Below are 15988 nucleotides of genomic sequence, written 5' to 3'. Positions count from 1 at the left end.
TTTACACATGTAAACACGGTATTATCTGGTATAGACTGTAGTCTAGAACTGCACGTAAATATTTGATGTCATTTTGAGTAAAACGCTGAAAGTAAGTGTATAAAATGTTTATGATATTGTGTTTGCATTGCTGTGTTATTGAAACTATGTATATAAAGGCTTGAACACTGTTGAAGTTGCGTAACATTCCAGTCATGTGTCGGCTAGGTACATGTACATCAACGTGAAATTGAAAGAAACTGCATTTAGTTGATTTTCTTCTAACAGTTAGGCCTAGAGTAAGCTGGAAAATTTTAACTGCATCATATTCATTTCGTTTAATCATACATCGACAAGGATATTAAAAGGTCGCCTCGTTAAAAGATATTTTAACAGGTACTGTTTAAAACTTAGATTATTGAGTAAATGTTGTTGTGAGCTATGTACAGATGTATATACAATATACATGTTATTCATTGTACTATGTTATACTGGTATATGTATTTCAGTTTTGGAAATAATGCACGATCAATACATCAATGATGAATTATTGCTCTTTCATCAATAGAATCTCTGCATGCCTGAACGAATTAAGGCCGGGTTGCAAGATTGTTTATTTTACTGTAACAGCAAAATAAATGCATGAGTAGTGGCCCAATTTAATGTTGAAGCATTTGATTAAGAATGATTGTTCTTAATAGGTTGATGAATAAATTTTACTTCATGTTCTGTCATTTGTAAAATTAATATTAGTTGAGGTGTGAAATGTTAAAAAGCAGCAAATAAATAGTTGGGGGGGGGGGGAGGGGGGTATAAATTAATGTTAGTTGACTCTGCATTGTGTTGATACATTCATAATTTTCAACACTGTTTTCCTTATTCTCTTTCTTGAAGATCAAATACCATGTCACTTCGAGGCAAAGTGTGTCTTGTAACTGGGGCCACACGAGGTATTGGTCATGGTATTGCTTTACAGCTTGGGGAGGCAGGGGCTACAGTATACATCACAGGTAATTAAAACCATAGACATGCATATACTTTACTGAAAGTATCATGAAATTTTTATGCATATATGTCCTACAGTTTATGCCATGCATTCATGAAGATTCTCTAACAGCTCTATAATTAAAGTGGATATAAAATGATTTTATTATTTTTAAGACATATTTATATAACATTGCTACTGAATTAAAACTCTGTAACTTTTTATGCAGGTAGAACGTTAACACTACCCCCAGGTGAAGAGTCCGTGGGAAGTTGTCTGACAGACACAGCAAAAGATGTAAAAAAAATCTTCTTATTCATGGTCAAAAGTACTAACTACATGTAGACAGGAACAATTTTTTGTGCATGTTCAGTATTGAATCTTATTTTACAATGTACTACAGAGTTGCACTGTTTGAAAATCAGTCTAATTTTAAATGTTTATATGATACTTATGCAGGTAACTTGCTAACAAAGTATGCCACAATAAATGGGTTATTTACTGCACTGGGGCTGGTAACACTGTGCTTGTTTTTATGTGATCACTATACCGTATAGCGGGTTTCTTTAGTGGGTGTAAAATTTGGCATTTTGCTTGCTCAAAGGTATGCCAATAATTTTGACGGAACTTTTTTTTGGCGGACGCACAGTTCCTTGACGTGTAAAGTAGAGGAAGTTCATCTTCTGGATGCGTTTTCAGTACGTTTAATATACACTTGAATACTGATTCAGACGAGATTTTAAAAAAAATCCAACACCAGATGAGAAAGATATTATTTGACAACAGACTGAATAAAGTCATTCTTCTTGTATTCAGTACTTATACACAAGGATGCAAATTTAGTGATTAAAATTTTAGTGGGCTACTTCAAAACCGCTAAAATTGGGTAATATATGTAAAATTCCTATTTCAAATTTTTTTTATATATATGGTGATAGCATAAAATCAAAGCATAGTATACTACCAGCCCCTGTGGTTGAATGGTATAATTGGCAGTAGTTGACATGTTTATATTGTGTGTACAATTATTGTATCAGTCTGTTTGAACTGCTCCAAAATTCTGATAGACATATTGCAACTTTCAGAATTTCATAGCAAATCAAAGAGATTGATAATTGTAAATGCCTTGCAGCAATTAATGTGAAAGTGTGGTATGTACCTTGCAAGGAGATATTTTCCATATTTTACCATATAACTATAATCTTGTTTTGCAGATTGAAAGCAGGGGAGGTAAATGTATTCCAGTTCAGTGTGACCACAGCAAGGATGAAGATGTGGAAAATCTGTTCCAGAGGGTCAAGTCTGAACAGAGTGGACAGCTAGACATACTGGTCAACAATGCTTACTCAGCAGTCACAGTGAGTACAATTCTTGTCTTGTTGGCTGTCACAATGAGTACATTTCTTGTTTACTGGGCTGTCTCAGTGAGTACACTTCTTGTTTACCTAGCTGTCTTAGTACAACTGTCTCAGTGAGTATACTTCTTATTTTCTTGTCTGTCACAGTGAGTACACTTCCTGCTTACTTAGCTGTCACATAGCTGCAGAACTGTAGCATTTTGGTCTTGTATTTTAGTCTTTGACTGAATGGTCAAAGACTAAAATGGAAAACCGTAATGCTACAGTTCAGCAGCTAGTTGTCACAATGAGTACATTTCTTGCTTACTGGGCTGTCACAATGAGTTCTTTTCTTGCTTAGTTGGCTGTCACACAGTGGGTACACTTTTTGTTTACTGGGCTGTCACAGTAAGTACACTTTTTGTTTACTGGGCTGTCACAGTGAGTGTACTTTTTGTTTACTTGGCTGTCACAGTGAGTGTACTTTTTGTTTACTGGGCTGTCACAGTGAGTACCTTTCTTGCCTAGTCAGCTGTCACAGTGAGTTCACTTTTTGTTTACTGGGCTGTCAAAGTGAGTACATTTCTTGCTTGGCTGTCACAGTGAGTACACTTTTTGTTTACTGGGCTGTCACAGTGAGTACATTTCTTGCTTAGTTGGCTGTCAAGTTAGTACGTTTCTTGCTTACTGGGCTGTCACAGTTAGTACATTTCTTGCTTTGTTTGCTGTCACAGTGAGTACATTTCTTGCCTAGTCAGCTGTCACAGAGAGAGTACACTTTTTGTTTACTGGGCTGTCACAGTGAGTACACTTTCTGTTTACTGGGCTGTCACAGTGAGTATATTTCTTGCTTAGTTGGTTGTCATTTTGAGTATACTTCATGTTTACACAGCTGGGAGATGCTTGGTTGTACATGTACATATGATATGTTAGAATTTTTGGAAAAGTTCTTTTAAAAATCCTCTTCTCCACAAAAGGACATGTAACCATAATGTAATAAGATAAATTATTATAAAAGCATCATATATGAAAAACTACAGTGGGGGATTTCTTTTGCTTATAAAATTATTATTGTTTTTAAATTCTTGTAGGCTATTATGAAAAATGTAGGAGTACCATACTGGGAGCAACCAATCAACATGTGGGACACTGTTAACAATGTGGGACTAAGGTACATATATGAAAGTTATGGTACATGTACCAATGTATCAGACTGTCAGTACATAAAGGATAATAAAAGCCAATTCCTACTTTATTGTACATGTACAGATCTGGCTATTGGATTGGGTATTAAGCTTAAAGGTTAATGTCTGAGTCCCTCTTTATATCTTAAATGTAATGGAGCCGAGGCCTCACAAAGGGACTGAGACCAATGGCTTTTAGAGAATGAAGGGTGCAGGGGTGACCTGCTTACATGTAAAGTCCATTGTAATAAATGCATATATTTTGCTGTACATGTATATGATATAAACATGTTTAATTAGTGTTTAAAATAAACGTTAAGAAATTTGTAATATTATTTAGGGTCTAATACTGCAAAGAAAGTATTTTGAAGTTTTTAGCTCGCTCACATGAGCTGACTCTGTCTGTCTGTTTTTAACATTTTTGACTTCTTCGCCAGAACCACTCACTGATTTGCCAAAAAGCATCTGGGTGAATTAAAAAAAAATGACCACCATTGGCAAAATTCAACTACTTATAACATATATTTCACTTATATCATCATATTGCAAATGCATTCTAGTTTAAAATCCTGAAGTGGCAATAGAATAGACAATTGGATTAAAAAGTTTCAGAATTTTTATTAGTAAAATTTCTTTTGAAAAAAGAAAATATCATTGCACCTTAAAAGACTAACTAAAATACATAATCACAAGAAATTATAGTTTTTTATGCTTCAAAATGGTAAAAGGGGTATAAATGATTAAATCTAGACCTTGAATGAGTATCTTCTCTTGTACATGTGACAAAAAATTGGCTTTTTGATTGTTATTTTACATTATTTTTTCAATTCTGGTTTGAAAAGTTTTAATATGAAAAAAATGTGAAGCAATAAAATTCCCCAAAATTCACTTTTTTGTTCGTTCAAATCAATTCTTTAAATCTAAGCCAAAAAAGAATTGTTATATACGAGTTCTCTTACGAAAAATACTAGATTTTAAAGTGACCCTATGTTACATTATTGTGTTGCACTCCTGACATCTGATATGTATTTTATTTAACGTTGTTTTAAAAATTATAACACACAATAACCCATTCTTACTTTGTAAATCAATTTGTCGTGTTGATATTTTTCATCGTTTACAGCAGTTTTTTCATATTTTGAAGACCTTAAAACATGATTATTTGCAAAGTGTAAAATATATAAACTGTATTTAAAATATATGTGAAATGATGAAAACTATTCCCTGAATTGACTGACAAATTACTGTAATTTGTTGATAGGCATAGTGTTTTGAACATCAAATAGTATCAAGCATTTTTTTTCCAACTTAATTTTTAGTAAAGATAGTTAAAAAGCATCGGTAATTATGAAGCAGTTTTGTTGCACTCCTGACTGCAGTAAAGTTTAAAATTAAAACCAATGAACGCAAAAATTCATAAAGTGTTGGCAACATCAAGTGGTAATGAAATTGTGCAATACTTATAGTCCAATACTTCATAATTAAAACCGATGAAAAGTATTTAAAATTCACATTTTATCTGGAATTATACCCTATTTTATGCCAAAAAACTAGCTTAAATGTATATTTAGAAGATAAAATATATTTTAAAGCATAATTTCCTTTAGAAGACAAACACAGTAACCCACCAGAAAAATTCTACTCATTATTTTTTCTTTATTTTTATTCTTATTGGATGATTTATAATTCTAACATATTTGTTGCACTCCTGACCAAAAGCATTGGGGCCTTTAAAGTGGAATTGTGAAGTGAAAATTACATAAGAACTTGTTCTGTTGTTTCAGTGAAGTTGAGGAGGAATTACTTGAATTTTATGACAATGTTTTAGTGTGTTTATTTTTAACGTTTGTTAAAAAAATCACAAAAAAGATAAAAACACATCTGAATTGATAAAATTGAAAAAGGAAGGATTTTGATAATGAAACTGTCAATAATTTAACATTAAATTATACAAAAAGATCATTATTAATCAATGAATACTTCTAAGCATGAATAGAAGTCTTTTCGTCACACAACTTGAATCTTTAAAAAAATGTGTTGCACTCCTGACCATAGAAATATGGATCTGAAGCACAGACAGATCCTGTAATTGAAAATCTATTTGGTAAAAATGTTCTTTGTGTCTGTATTTTCCAAAATAAAAATCAGAAAATCATATGATGAATGATAATAGTTTTTTCATGCTTGGGAGCAAAACACCAAATGTTGCACTCCTGACATTTTTGGGTATGCACATATACTTGACTCTCATTAATGCTGCTTGTGATTTATATAACATTTTTGAGTTTTAAAATGTATATCAGTTATTATTTTACACTTCCAAAATTCTTTTCTTTCTTCATTTTCCATCAGAATTTTACAATTGATGTTTTTTTGGCAACACTACATTTTTTCTGTTGCACTCCTGACATGGTATAACATTTTTTTAAACATCAGCCATGACCACAACCTGATTAAACAAAAGTTATGACAGTCCACATTTAAAGCTCAATACTTTGAATATTATCAGGAAAGTCTTTATTTTCAACATGAAGCATTATTTTTTATTTCACAGATCTCCAAAAAATATTGAAATTTCAAAATGTCACAAAAAGGTGTTGCACTCCTGACAATTTTAGCATCATTTTTGGGCATAATTTTTTTGTTAATTGAGATATCAACGAGATATTTGGCAGGTATTTAGACACTATCTAAAGACATATGCTGAGACATAGAAATCTGTTTTCATTGCCTGTATTTTTAGTGTGGGTTGATAAATGTGCGTTTGGTCATTTTTTTTGAATTCACCCATCTTTGGATGAAGGGGATTCAAGTTTGTTCAAATAAAAGGTCACAGCCTATTGAAAGGGGAGATAAGATAGGGCAGAAAAAAAGGATGGGTGTCTTAAATTGTCTTCTCAAAACCATATAAAAACAAATATAACAAAACTTTTTAGATTTAACTTTGGTTAAATCATGGGCTCCATGGATAGGGTGGTGCCACATTAGGGAATAGAGTTTTACTTTGGAGTAAAGAATGGATCTTTTTTAAATTTTCTTCTCAAGAACAGTAGGGCCATAATCAGTCATATTAATATGCATGCATCCTCTGCTAGTGCAGGTTTAAATTTGTTTAAATCTTGAGCCCATTTGAGGGGTTGGGGCTAGGGAGGGCCACAGTAAGCCATCAAAAGAGAAGTATATATTGATGCATATATTACATATGTCATGAATATGAAGCTTGTATGAAATGGGGTACCTTTTGAGAGTAGGAATCTAGGAGAGTTATTTTTGGAACATCTGTAATGGTTTCTGTTTTAAGAATAAACACTTTTTAAAAATTGTTTGGATTGAATTCTTAATTAAAATTTTCAAATTTAAATTCAGAAACCATTATCTCTGTGCTGTGTACGCTGCCCGCCTCATGGTGCCCCGGAAACAAGGATTGATCATCAATATTTCTTCAGTTGGAGGACTGAGATATTTGTTCAATGTACCCTATGGCGTTGGAAAAGAAGCTGTAATTCTTTCATAGCATTTTTGAGTGCATGTATACACATAAAATCAATGATTTTTAATAGTCTAGAATCTATGATTTTGTTCATGCAAGCTTTAGAACAACTTTTATTCAAATCATTGAAAATTGAAATGTGATAAAACTGTAGGTAATATAACTGATCATTTTTTATACATGTATTTCATTTACTAGTGTAAATCTCTTCAAACTTCTTTTTTTTCACTTGTTAAATTGATAGATGTTGAAAATGGCCCTTTGCATATCAATTACAAGTTTTTGAATCAACCAATCAGGGCTTAACACAAACTATTTGCCTTCTTACTCTCTGAACACCTGTACAGTATAAGATACAGTGAATTTTATCTTGCAGAGTTGGTAAAAAATGTAGGGAAAAAGAAAATCCTGAATATCTCTGCGAATCCTTACAATTAGACATTTTGAATTACGATGAATCATATAATAATGTTTACAGTGTGATAGAATGGCAGCTGACTGTGCTCAAGAGTTGAAGAAACACAATGTAGCTTTTGTCAGCTTATGGCCAGGAATAGTGAAAACGGAGCTTATGCTGAGTAACTCTGACAAAATGGATGAGAAAGCACTGGAAAAGGTGGCAGGACCTGATTCCCCGGTAAGTACATGTATATTATAGAAGTATGGACTGTTTAGAAGGGAGGCATCACAAATAACAAGGTCTGAGAAGGGTTGTCACCCAGGGTGCTTGTGCCTGAGGGTGACAACCCTACTCTAACCTGATGATTTGTGATGTCTCCCTTCTAAAAATGCCATAATGGTGAGCGCAGCTAATGGCACAAAGCACCATTGACACTGCGAGCTCTTAAAGAAATGCCTGGATGAAGAGGAAATTCAGACTGTGGACATTAATCCAGATGACTTTGTGGGTGTGGAGGTTACTGCGTAACCTCCACACCCACATTCCAATGCAAATGTTTCTCACTGCTAACTACATTTTTGCGTTAACAACAAAAGTTCACCAAAAAATAAATTAACTTTGATTTAATGGATATTGCATATACTGTAGATAATAGATTAAATGTTAAAAATTTGCACTTGTCAGATATACATGTAGTTATGGAATTGCAAGTAACATATCACAGTTAGGTCTTCATAAGTATATCAGAATGTATAGATATTCAAGTGTGTATCGAATCAAAACATTAATTTCCAAGACATATCAGTCGGAGAGTTTTTTGTAGGTCACCCGAGTCACTCAGGTGACCTATTGCTATCTGTTTTCGTTCGTTGTCGTCCATCGTGCATTAACTTTTGAACATTTTCAACTTCTTCTCCAAAACCGCTTAACCAATTTCAACCAATTTTGGCATATAGCATCTATGGGTGAAGGGGAACAAAATTTGTGAATTTCATGGTCCCTGCCCCCCTGGGGCCTGAGGGGTTGGGCTAAAACCACCAAAATTGATGCAATCTTTAAAAATCTTCTTCTTTACTCCTGAACACCAAGCAGTCAAACTGTTGACATGATTGTAATAAGCATTGGGCCCTTTACGAAAATTGTGCAATTCATGGCCCCAGGGTCACGGGTTCTGGTGCTAGGGTGGGGTTATATAGATCATATAGTGAGAGTGCATTATTTCTTTGAAAATCTTCTCTGCTCTTGGGTATTAGATAAACTAAGTACATAGTTATGTTGAACAAGACTGCCTCTTCCAAAATTGTGAATTTCATAGCCCCTGGGTCAGGGGTTCTGGTGTTAGGGTGGGGCTCTATTGATTATATAGTGAAAATGCATTAATTCTTTGAAAATCTATTTCTCTGCTCATGGGTATTAGATAATCTAACTAAGTACATAGTTATGTTGAGCAAGACTGCCTCTTCCAAAATAATGAATTTCATGGCCCCTGGGTCAGGGGTTCTGGTGTTAAGGCAGGGCTCTATTGATTATATAGTGAAAATGCATTAATTCTTTGAAAATCTGCTTCTCTGCTCCTGGGTATTAAATAAACTAACTAAGTACATAGTTATGATGAGCAAGAGTGCCTCTTCAGAAATTGTGAATTTCATGGCCCCTGGATAGGGGTTTTGGTGTTAGGGCGGGGCTCTATTGATTATGTAGTGAAAATGCATCAATTCTTTGAAAATCTTCTTCTCTGCTTCTGGGTATTATTTAAACAAAGGAAGTGCATGGTTATGATGAGCAAGAGTACCTCTTCCAAAATTGTGAAATTCATGTCTCCAGGGTCAGAGGTTCTGGTGAGGGGGAGGGGGGGGGGGCTCTATTGATTATATAGTGAAAATTCATAATTTCTTTCAAAATATTTTTTCTACTCCTGGTTATAAAGCAAAGAAACAAGTGTATAGTTATGATGAGCAAGCTTAGGATGCTTTTACAAAATTTTTAAAACTTGTGGTCCCAGGGGTTCTGTTGTGTCTTGGGGGGGGGGGGGGGGGCTCTATTGATAATATACTGAAAATGGGCAAATTCTTTGAAAATCTTCAACTACATGTACATGTAATTGCATAGTTATGATGATGAGGGTACCTCTTCCAAATTTGTAAATTTCATGACCCTGGGTCATGGGTTCTGGTGTTAAGGTAGGGCTGTGTTGAATACCCGGTAGTGAAAATGCATTATTTCTTTGAAGATCATCTCTGCTCCTTGGCATATTGGAGGCAATTTCAGAGTAAAAAGTTTTAATAAGCAAGGGTATTTTTACCAGAATTTTGAACATCTGGACCATTTAGTCAAGTGTACTGGTCCTGGCCAGGGCTCTATTAATTTGTATTCTACTGAGTGAAGTTATTCCCCTTTGCAATTCACCTTTGATAATTAAATCACTGTAGGTAATGTATTTGAAAGGTTAATAGAATAAGAGAATTATGCAAGAACATTTATTGTATATTAATACAAAAAGTACTTTCTTAGTCTAAATGATCAGGTAGACTTGGAAATAATACATGAATAAAAATGAAACAAAAATAACTTATCTTTTTAAATGTTCTTCAAAGGCCAAGTGAGGTCAATGTAAGATATTTTATCAAAAGTCTGCATGGTAATAGTGATAAAAGAGGGCCACATAGATAGATACTAGAACAATTATTTTGTTGATCTTAATCGTACTATTTTACTTGCTTTTTTGCAACAAAGGTTCATTTGTCAGTGTATGAATCCTCAAAATTGTTGTACTCAGATGACCGTTATGGCCCTTGGGCCTCTTGTTTAATTTTTTGTAAAAGTTGAGGAATTTTCTGTCACCTAAGATTTGTTTTCAGTGTTTTAAAATAATACTGCCCAATAATGATATAAACACTAAGCAGAGTGCACATCTTAAATAATAATTGGATTACACATTAGACCACTATTCTTCAACACGTTGGTTTTACAACTGTTAAAAGTTTGAATTTGAAATGTTTTTTCACTATTTTGTAATGACAGTAAGACAATTAAGAACTACAAAATGATAATCAAAACACTCAGCTCTTACAAAATTTATGCATTAAATGATTCATAAGACCTTTTCGATAGAATTTATAAAATCTCCAATAAATCGTATATTTAAGGAATAACTGTCTAATTTTTTGGATTCATGACGGTGATCAATCGAGTGGCTTGCGTGATAATTTGCATAAACGCCTTCGGCGTTTATGCATAAAATTATCACGCAAGCCACTCGATTGATCATCGTCATGAATCCAAAAAATCTGACAGTTATTCCTTATATTTACATGCTTCTGATTCTGCAAATTCCCGTGCTAATAGCCCCGCTTCTGTCTCTATTTGTCCCGCCCCTATCAATGAACCAGTAGATTTATGTAGAAATAAAGTATTTTTACAATTTGTAATTTTATCTCGAACAAAGACATTGGAAATGTAAATATTGTTTTATAAAATTTATCAAAAATTTTTGTTCAATAATACACACCTAATCACAGTCTAAACATTCCAAGTATTTCATGTGGTTTGTAGAGGTAGATCTAAATATTATATATAAAGTGAATAGGTATCCAGTAATACACAAATGCACTCACCTCAATGGTCGCACGTCAACATATTAGTTTACTTATCCTGAAGAATCTAAGTATTTATAAAATGGAGTATATAATATTTGGCAAACCTCTTGTGTTCTCCTACCCACTGCTCTGATATCCATATTTTCAATAACTTTGAAGTCCCCATTAGAATTTATTGTTTACCTATCAATTGTATTAATTATACATGTATATCAGTTATCTCACTTGCGACATTTTACATGTATTTTCATCTAAAGGAAGACAAAACAGTTGTCACCCTGCACGTTAAGGAGAAATCACAAATTGTGCTGATCTAGACCAATCAAATTAACTGTATCATTGTGAAGAATAGTAATAAAACTTAATCAATGTGTCTATAATTTCAAGTATGAATCTACTGAAATCTTTTTCATTGTCAATTTTTATAAATTTAAAAAATGTTGACATTTTCTTACAAAATGTTTTTTTTTCCTTTGCTACTTGTTGTTGCTGAAGCCTTTATGTAACAAAAAGTTGGATAATTGATGTATAAATGTATTTATGTAGATCCCCCTTCACCATTCTTTAATTCTAGAATGTATACAGTAAAACTTGTTTAGTGCGAACACGGATATAGTGAATTCATGGATATTGCGAATTTTTCTTGGATCCCCAGCTATATAAATTTAACGAATTTCTTATACGGATAAAACAAATTACGGATATAGCGAAGTAATTTCACAGGTCCCAGTGACTTCGTTATAACCGAGTTTTACTGTATAGATATGTATAATAATATTGTGTTGTCTTCACTGGAAAGAGTTAACTCTGAAATGTAGAGCATCTCTTTTTCTTCTGGATAAAATACAACACCCATACTTTTCTTGTAAATTTGTTGTTTAATTAAACTTTTGTTATAACCCCAGCACCTAAATTTTACAAAGAGAGTATGGACTATGGAGCTTTCCTGGTCTACTCATGACACCACAATTACCTGTTCATATTTTAATTTTATTTTAAAAATTTCCCAGAATGGTTTTATAGTTTTCTGTTCAAAAAATTTTATCTGCAAAAATTTTTTTTCAGATCAAAATTGATAAAAATAAGATGAAAGAAATGTTACAAAATGCAGAGTCTACAGAGTTTTCAGGGAAATGCATTGTCCATTTAGCACAAGGTCAGTCAACACTATGTTATAATTTTTATGTACAATGATGGTACAATGTAAAATAACTGGTTAAATTATGTTATTCAAAAGAGAATTTAATCTCTCCAAATTTTGGGTTATCTGTTGAAATCATGAAATGACTTCCACAATAATTTTTCTTCTCTAAAATTACTTTGTGAACTGTAAATGGAAAGGTTGACTCTCACTAAATAATCTGTTCTTTTGAAAACTGAATTGCAGACCCCAATATAATGGCAAAATCTGGTCACGTTTTGATGACGGCAGAGCTAGCAAGGGAATATGGGATAAAGGACATTGATGGTATGTATACATGTAGTTTCCATGACTCTCTGCATTACAATTACAATAATTACAGTAAAAAATTACTTTAATAAGATGCATATATTGACATTGCATCCATGGACATACATGTAGTACTACATGTAATACTGTTAATTTTCATTAGGCAAGACATAAAATGATTTTGTAAAAAAAATCTTCTTGATGTCATATACTAGCATCTTCAAAAATGTGATTTAATATTTACATTTCCAATGTCTTTGTCCGAGATAAAATTACAAATTGTAAAAATACTTTATTTCTACATAAATCTACTGGTTCATCGATAGGCGCGGTTAAAAAATCACGTGCGGGGCGTGACAAATAGAGACAGAAGCTGGGCTATTAGCACGGGAATTTGCAGAATCAGGAGCATGTAAATATAAGGAATAACTGTCAGATTTTTTGGATTCATGACGATGATCAATCGATTGGCTTGCGTGATAATTTTATGCATAAACGCCGAAGGCGTTTATGCAAATTATCACGCAAACCACTCGATTGATCACATCATGAATCAAAAAAATAAGACAGTTATTCCTTAAATGAATCTTTCATACCGTAGATTTCCAAATAATCACTAGGAATTTATTAGTGTGTAATTTTGCTAAAGGCTTAACTCACAAAATAAAAATACATGTAGCTGCAATAATGTAGCCTTCTCCGATTTTTTTTAATCTGATATTTTCAGGAGAGGGCTACAATTCCACTGCATCTCCGTAATGGTGCAAATATATTTTTTAGATACGGGCGACTGCAGGCAAAATAAATTGTTTTTGCATTCAACTTACTTCCAATAAGACGGAATTTTTATTCACTATCAACATCATAGCCCTTTATACGCGAAAACCAAGTAAAATAAATCTGCGTGTTTTCCATTCGTTCACCTCAGCAGCCATGACAGTTCTCACGTGATGTACTGAGACTTGCGCTTGAAATTTAGAATCACTTGATAATGTAAATGTCGGTGTTGATAAATGTTTGTGTTGTATGATATAACTAAACATCGATAAATAAAAGCATTCCACGTGATATTTTTATCATAAACAGTGATATTTATGCTTATAATAAGGGAAATCCATACAGATCCGCTCCCCTAGATCCCAAATTCTCATTGGTTGTCCCAAAATAAAATCGATCAAGGTCAGTAAACATGGCGGATAAATTCAAGTTGTGATGTTGACATACACGAAAAATAACCGATATACGGATTGTTCTGTATATTTTTGGATCAATTCATGTCCTGCATAACTACATTTTATGAGGTAAGATATGTTAATAAAATACCCAGTTACATGTACTGATAATTTGAGCCGAAATCTGTGCGGTAGTGAATCATTCCCGCACTTGCACCATTACGGAGATCCTAAGGAGTTGTAGCCCTCTCCCAAAAAAAAAAAAAAAAAATTGGAGAGGGCTACATTATTGCAGAGTTGTAGCCCTCTCCCCCCCCCCCCCCAAAAAAAAAAAAAAATTGAGAGGGCTACAGTATTGCAGCTAGTTTGACTGTACTCAATTTTACCTTATATATCTATACATGTATGTAGTTTTATTTACTAAGGAGATGGGAATATACTCTCCCTTGCATTCGTTGGCTAAATTAAAATGCATGTACATGTATATAATGATAAATAAATTTTATCCTTTTGATCTATGCTTTTAGGTCGGACAATTCCAAGCATGCGCCAAGTAAACCAAATCCCTGGTGCTGGGTACCTACCAAACTGGGTCAGGCTCCCAAAGTGGGTAATAGCACTTGCCGGTAACAAGTTTTAACTGGAGAAGAATTGCCAAAGTCTACAGTCTCTATAGGAAAAAAATAAACTTAATTTGCCCATAAATTAGAAGAAATCTGTCAATAACAGATCAAATGACTTGTCCCTGCATATTAAAATATATATATTTATAAAATGTGTGACTTGTCCTCAAATATTGATGTATATTACATGTGTATATTAAAATATACAAAATGTCCTCAAATATTGTATATTTATATACCATGATGTATTTAAATATAGTTAATTTTGACAGTTGATGTTATTTTTTAAGTACAGGTTAGAAGTTTTACTCCACTTCTGGTATCAAATACATGTATATCTGTTTTTTCCCAAAAAGGTTGTTAGTTAAAGCAAACAATAAGCATGCAACACAGAAATTTTTTGAGATTTATGTATATTTGTTAATGTAGATTTTTTACTGAGGTGTTACATATTGAATTTGTTTTAATTTGAAATAAATTATCTAGTAATTGACACTTTAAGAATTCTTTTTTTTCTTCATAAATTAGAAGAATGTGCTCTTTATTTTAGTACTGTTGCAATGCAGTTTGATCCATAATCATGGAGAATTGAAAGATTCCTCTAATGAACAACATGTACAGTACTCTCCAAAGTACATGTATGTACATATTTGAAAATGTCTGTATATTTAATTCACATGTACCGGGTAATAGGGGGATCTAGGTGAAACTAGACATCTTTGTATCATTAGCTCTGCATTTTCAACTGTACAGTAAAATCCTGTAATTTATCGTTTGTAGAAAAGTGATATTTTTCACTGTGAAAATATCAAGAGTGCAGCAAAACTTGAGATTGTCATTCCCTTTAAAAAAGTTTTACAAAGAAAATATCCCCTTTCATAAGGTAGAAGAGAAACCAAACCACCCTGACACACACTGAAACTACCTTGTTGGTATTTATATTTACAGTTTTCAATCTCAGCTATGACATCTGTCATCACAGTCCGAGGCACTGCATTACGAAAGACAAAGGCAAATCAAAGAAAATGTAACAACAGTAAATGTTTGTAGTTGGATATACATGTACTTTGAACTTGTGAAAATATTTTGAAAATCTTGTCCCTTTCAGAAATTCCATATCCAACTATAAAACATTAAATATCCTATTTAGTACATTTTTAATAGTGAAATACTGTGGAATTATTAATACTTTTTTGCCAAAAAATATCAAAACTCTAGATTTTCCTTGTCTTCCCATAAAGTGTTATAAAAAATACTCAGTAGCCCAGCTGTTGTAAAAAATCATCATGACAGAGGCTAAAACGGCACTCCATGTTTAATATTTTCAGTCTCACAATCACTTTGTTATGATGTCTCGAAACTGCTTAATGACAACACAACCTATGATACTGAGTTACGAAGACAGAGGCAAAGGAAAAATCAAATGAAAATATAATAAACTGAAACAGAAATTTCAATGTTTTGTAGTTGAATATGGAATTTATTTCACTGTGAGACAGAATTGTTTAATACATGTATTTTCACTCGTGTTTAAAAATATAAAAAAAAAAATCTCTTTTTTTTGAGTTGGTAAATAAATCAGTTGTTATTTTAAATTTTAGATATATTTGAAACAAAATTGATTTAAATTTGAATTTGTAATTTACAGAAAAGTCCTATCATTATATAAAATAATGAAATAAATAACAATATCTTTTTAATTTTGGTTATCTGAACTTATCAAAAGTATACCATATACAGCTTTGATATATTTTCACTATATAATCAATAGA

At 32.8% G+C, this 15988-nt stretch overlaps 1 protein-coding gene across 1 annotated transcript; it reads left to right on the top strand.

Annotated features, from left to right (window-relative positions):
• The first annotated feature begins 14 nt into the window (after nucleotides 1-14).
• Nucleotides 15-14711, top strand: LOC133196767 (dehydrogenase/reductase SDR family member 1-like). The gene is made up of 10 exons (XM_061332626.1): nucleotides 15-91; nucleotides 874-989; nucleotides 1194-1261; nucleotides 2179-2322; nucleotides 3393-3472; nucleotides 6852-6984; nucleotides 7454-7612; nucleotides 12037-12127; nucleotides 12359-12439; nucleotides 14121-14711. Exons 2-10 carry the CDS (start codon nucleotides 884-886, stop codon nucleotides 14231-14233), a joined length of 975 nt encoding a protein of 324 aa, XP_061188610.1. The 5' UTR covers nucleotides 15-91; nucleotides 874-883; the 3' UTR covers nucleotides 14234-14711.
• Nucleotides 14712-15988: the final 1277 nt, after the last annotated feature.

Source organism: Saccostrea echinata, unplaced genomic scaffold (assembly GCF_033153115.1).
Source record: "Saccostrea echinata isolate AGI-Se365-2 ecotype Australia unplaced genomic scaffold, CSIRO_AGI_Sech_v1 ptg000030l, whole genome shotgun sequence".
NCBI classification, from domain to species: domain Eukaryota; kingdom Metazoa; phylum Mollusca; class Bivalvia; order Ostreida; family Ostreidae; genus Saccostrea; species Saccostrea echinata.
The sequence above is the reverse complement of the archived record's forward strand: the minus strand, read 5'-3'. Positions and strand labels throughout refer to the sequence as shown.

Bases quoted from the DNA above. Each gene is read 5' to 3' on its own strand.
- LOC133196767 (XM_061332626.1), top strand. From the start codon at position 884: ATGTCACTTCGAGGCAAAGTGTGTCTTGTAACTGGGGCCACACGAGGT. The intron at 1,262-2,178 runs GTAAAAAAAATC...CTTGTTTTGCAG, and splicing joins TGACAGACACAGCAAAAGAT to ATTGAAAGCAGGGGAGGTAA. The intron at 7,613-12,036 runs GTAAGTACATGT...ATTTTTTTTCAG, and splicing joins TGGCAGGACCTGATTCCCCG to ATCAAAATTGATAAAAATAA.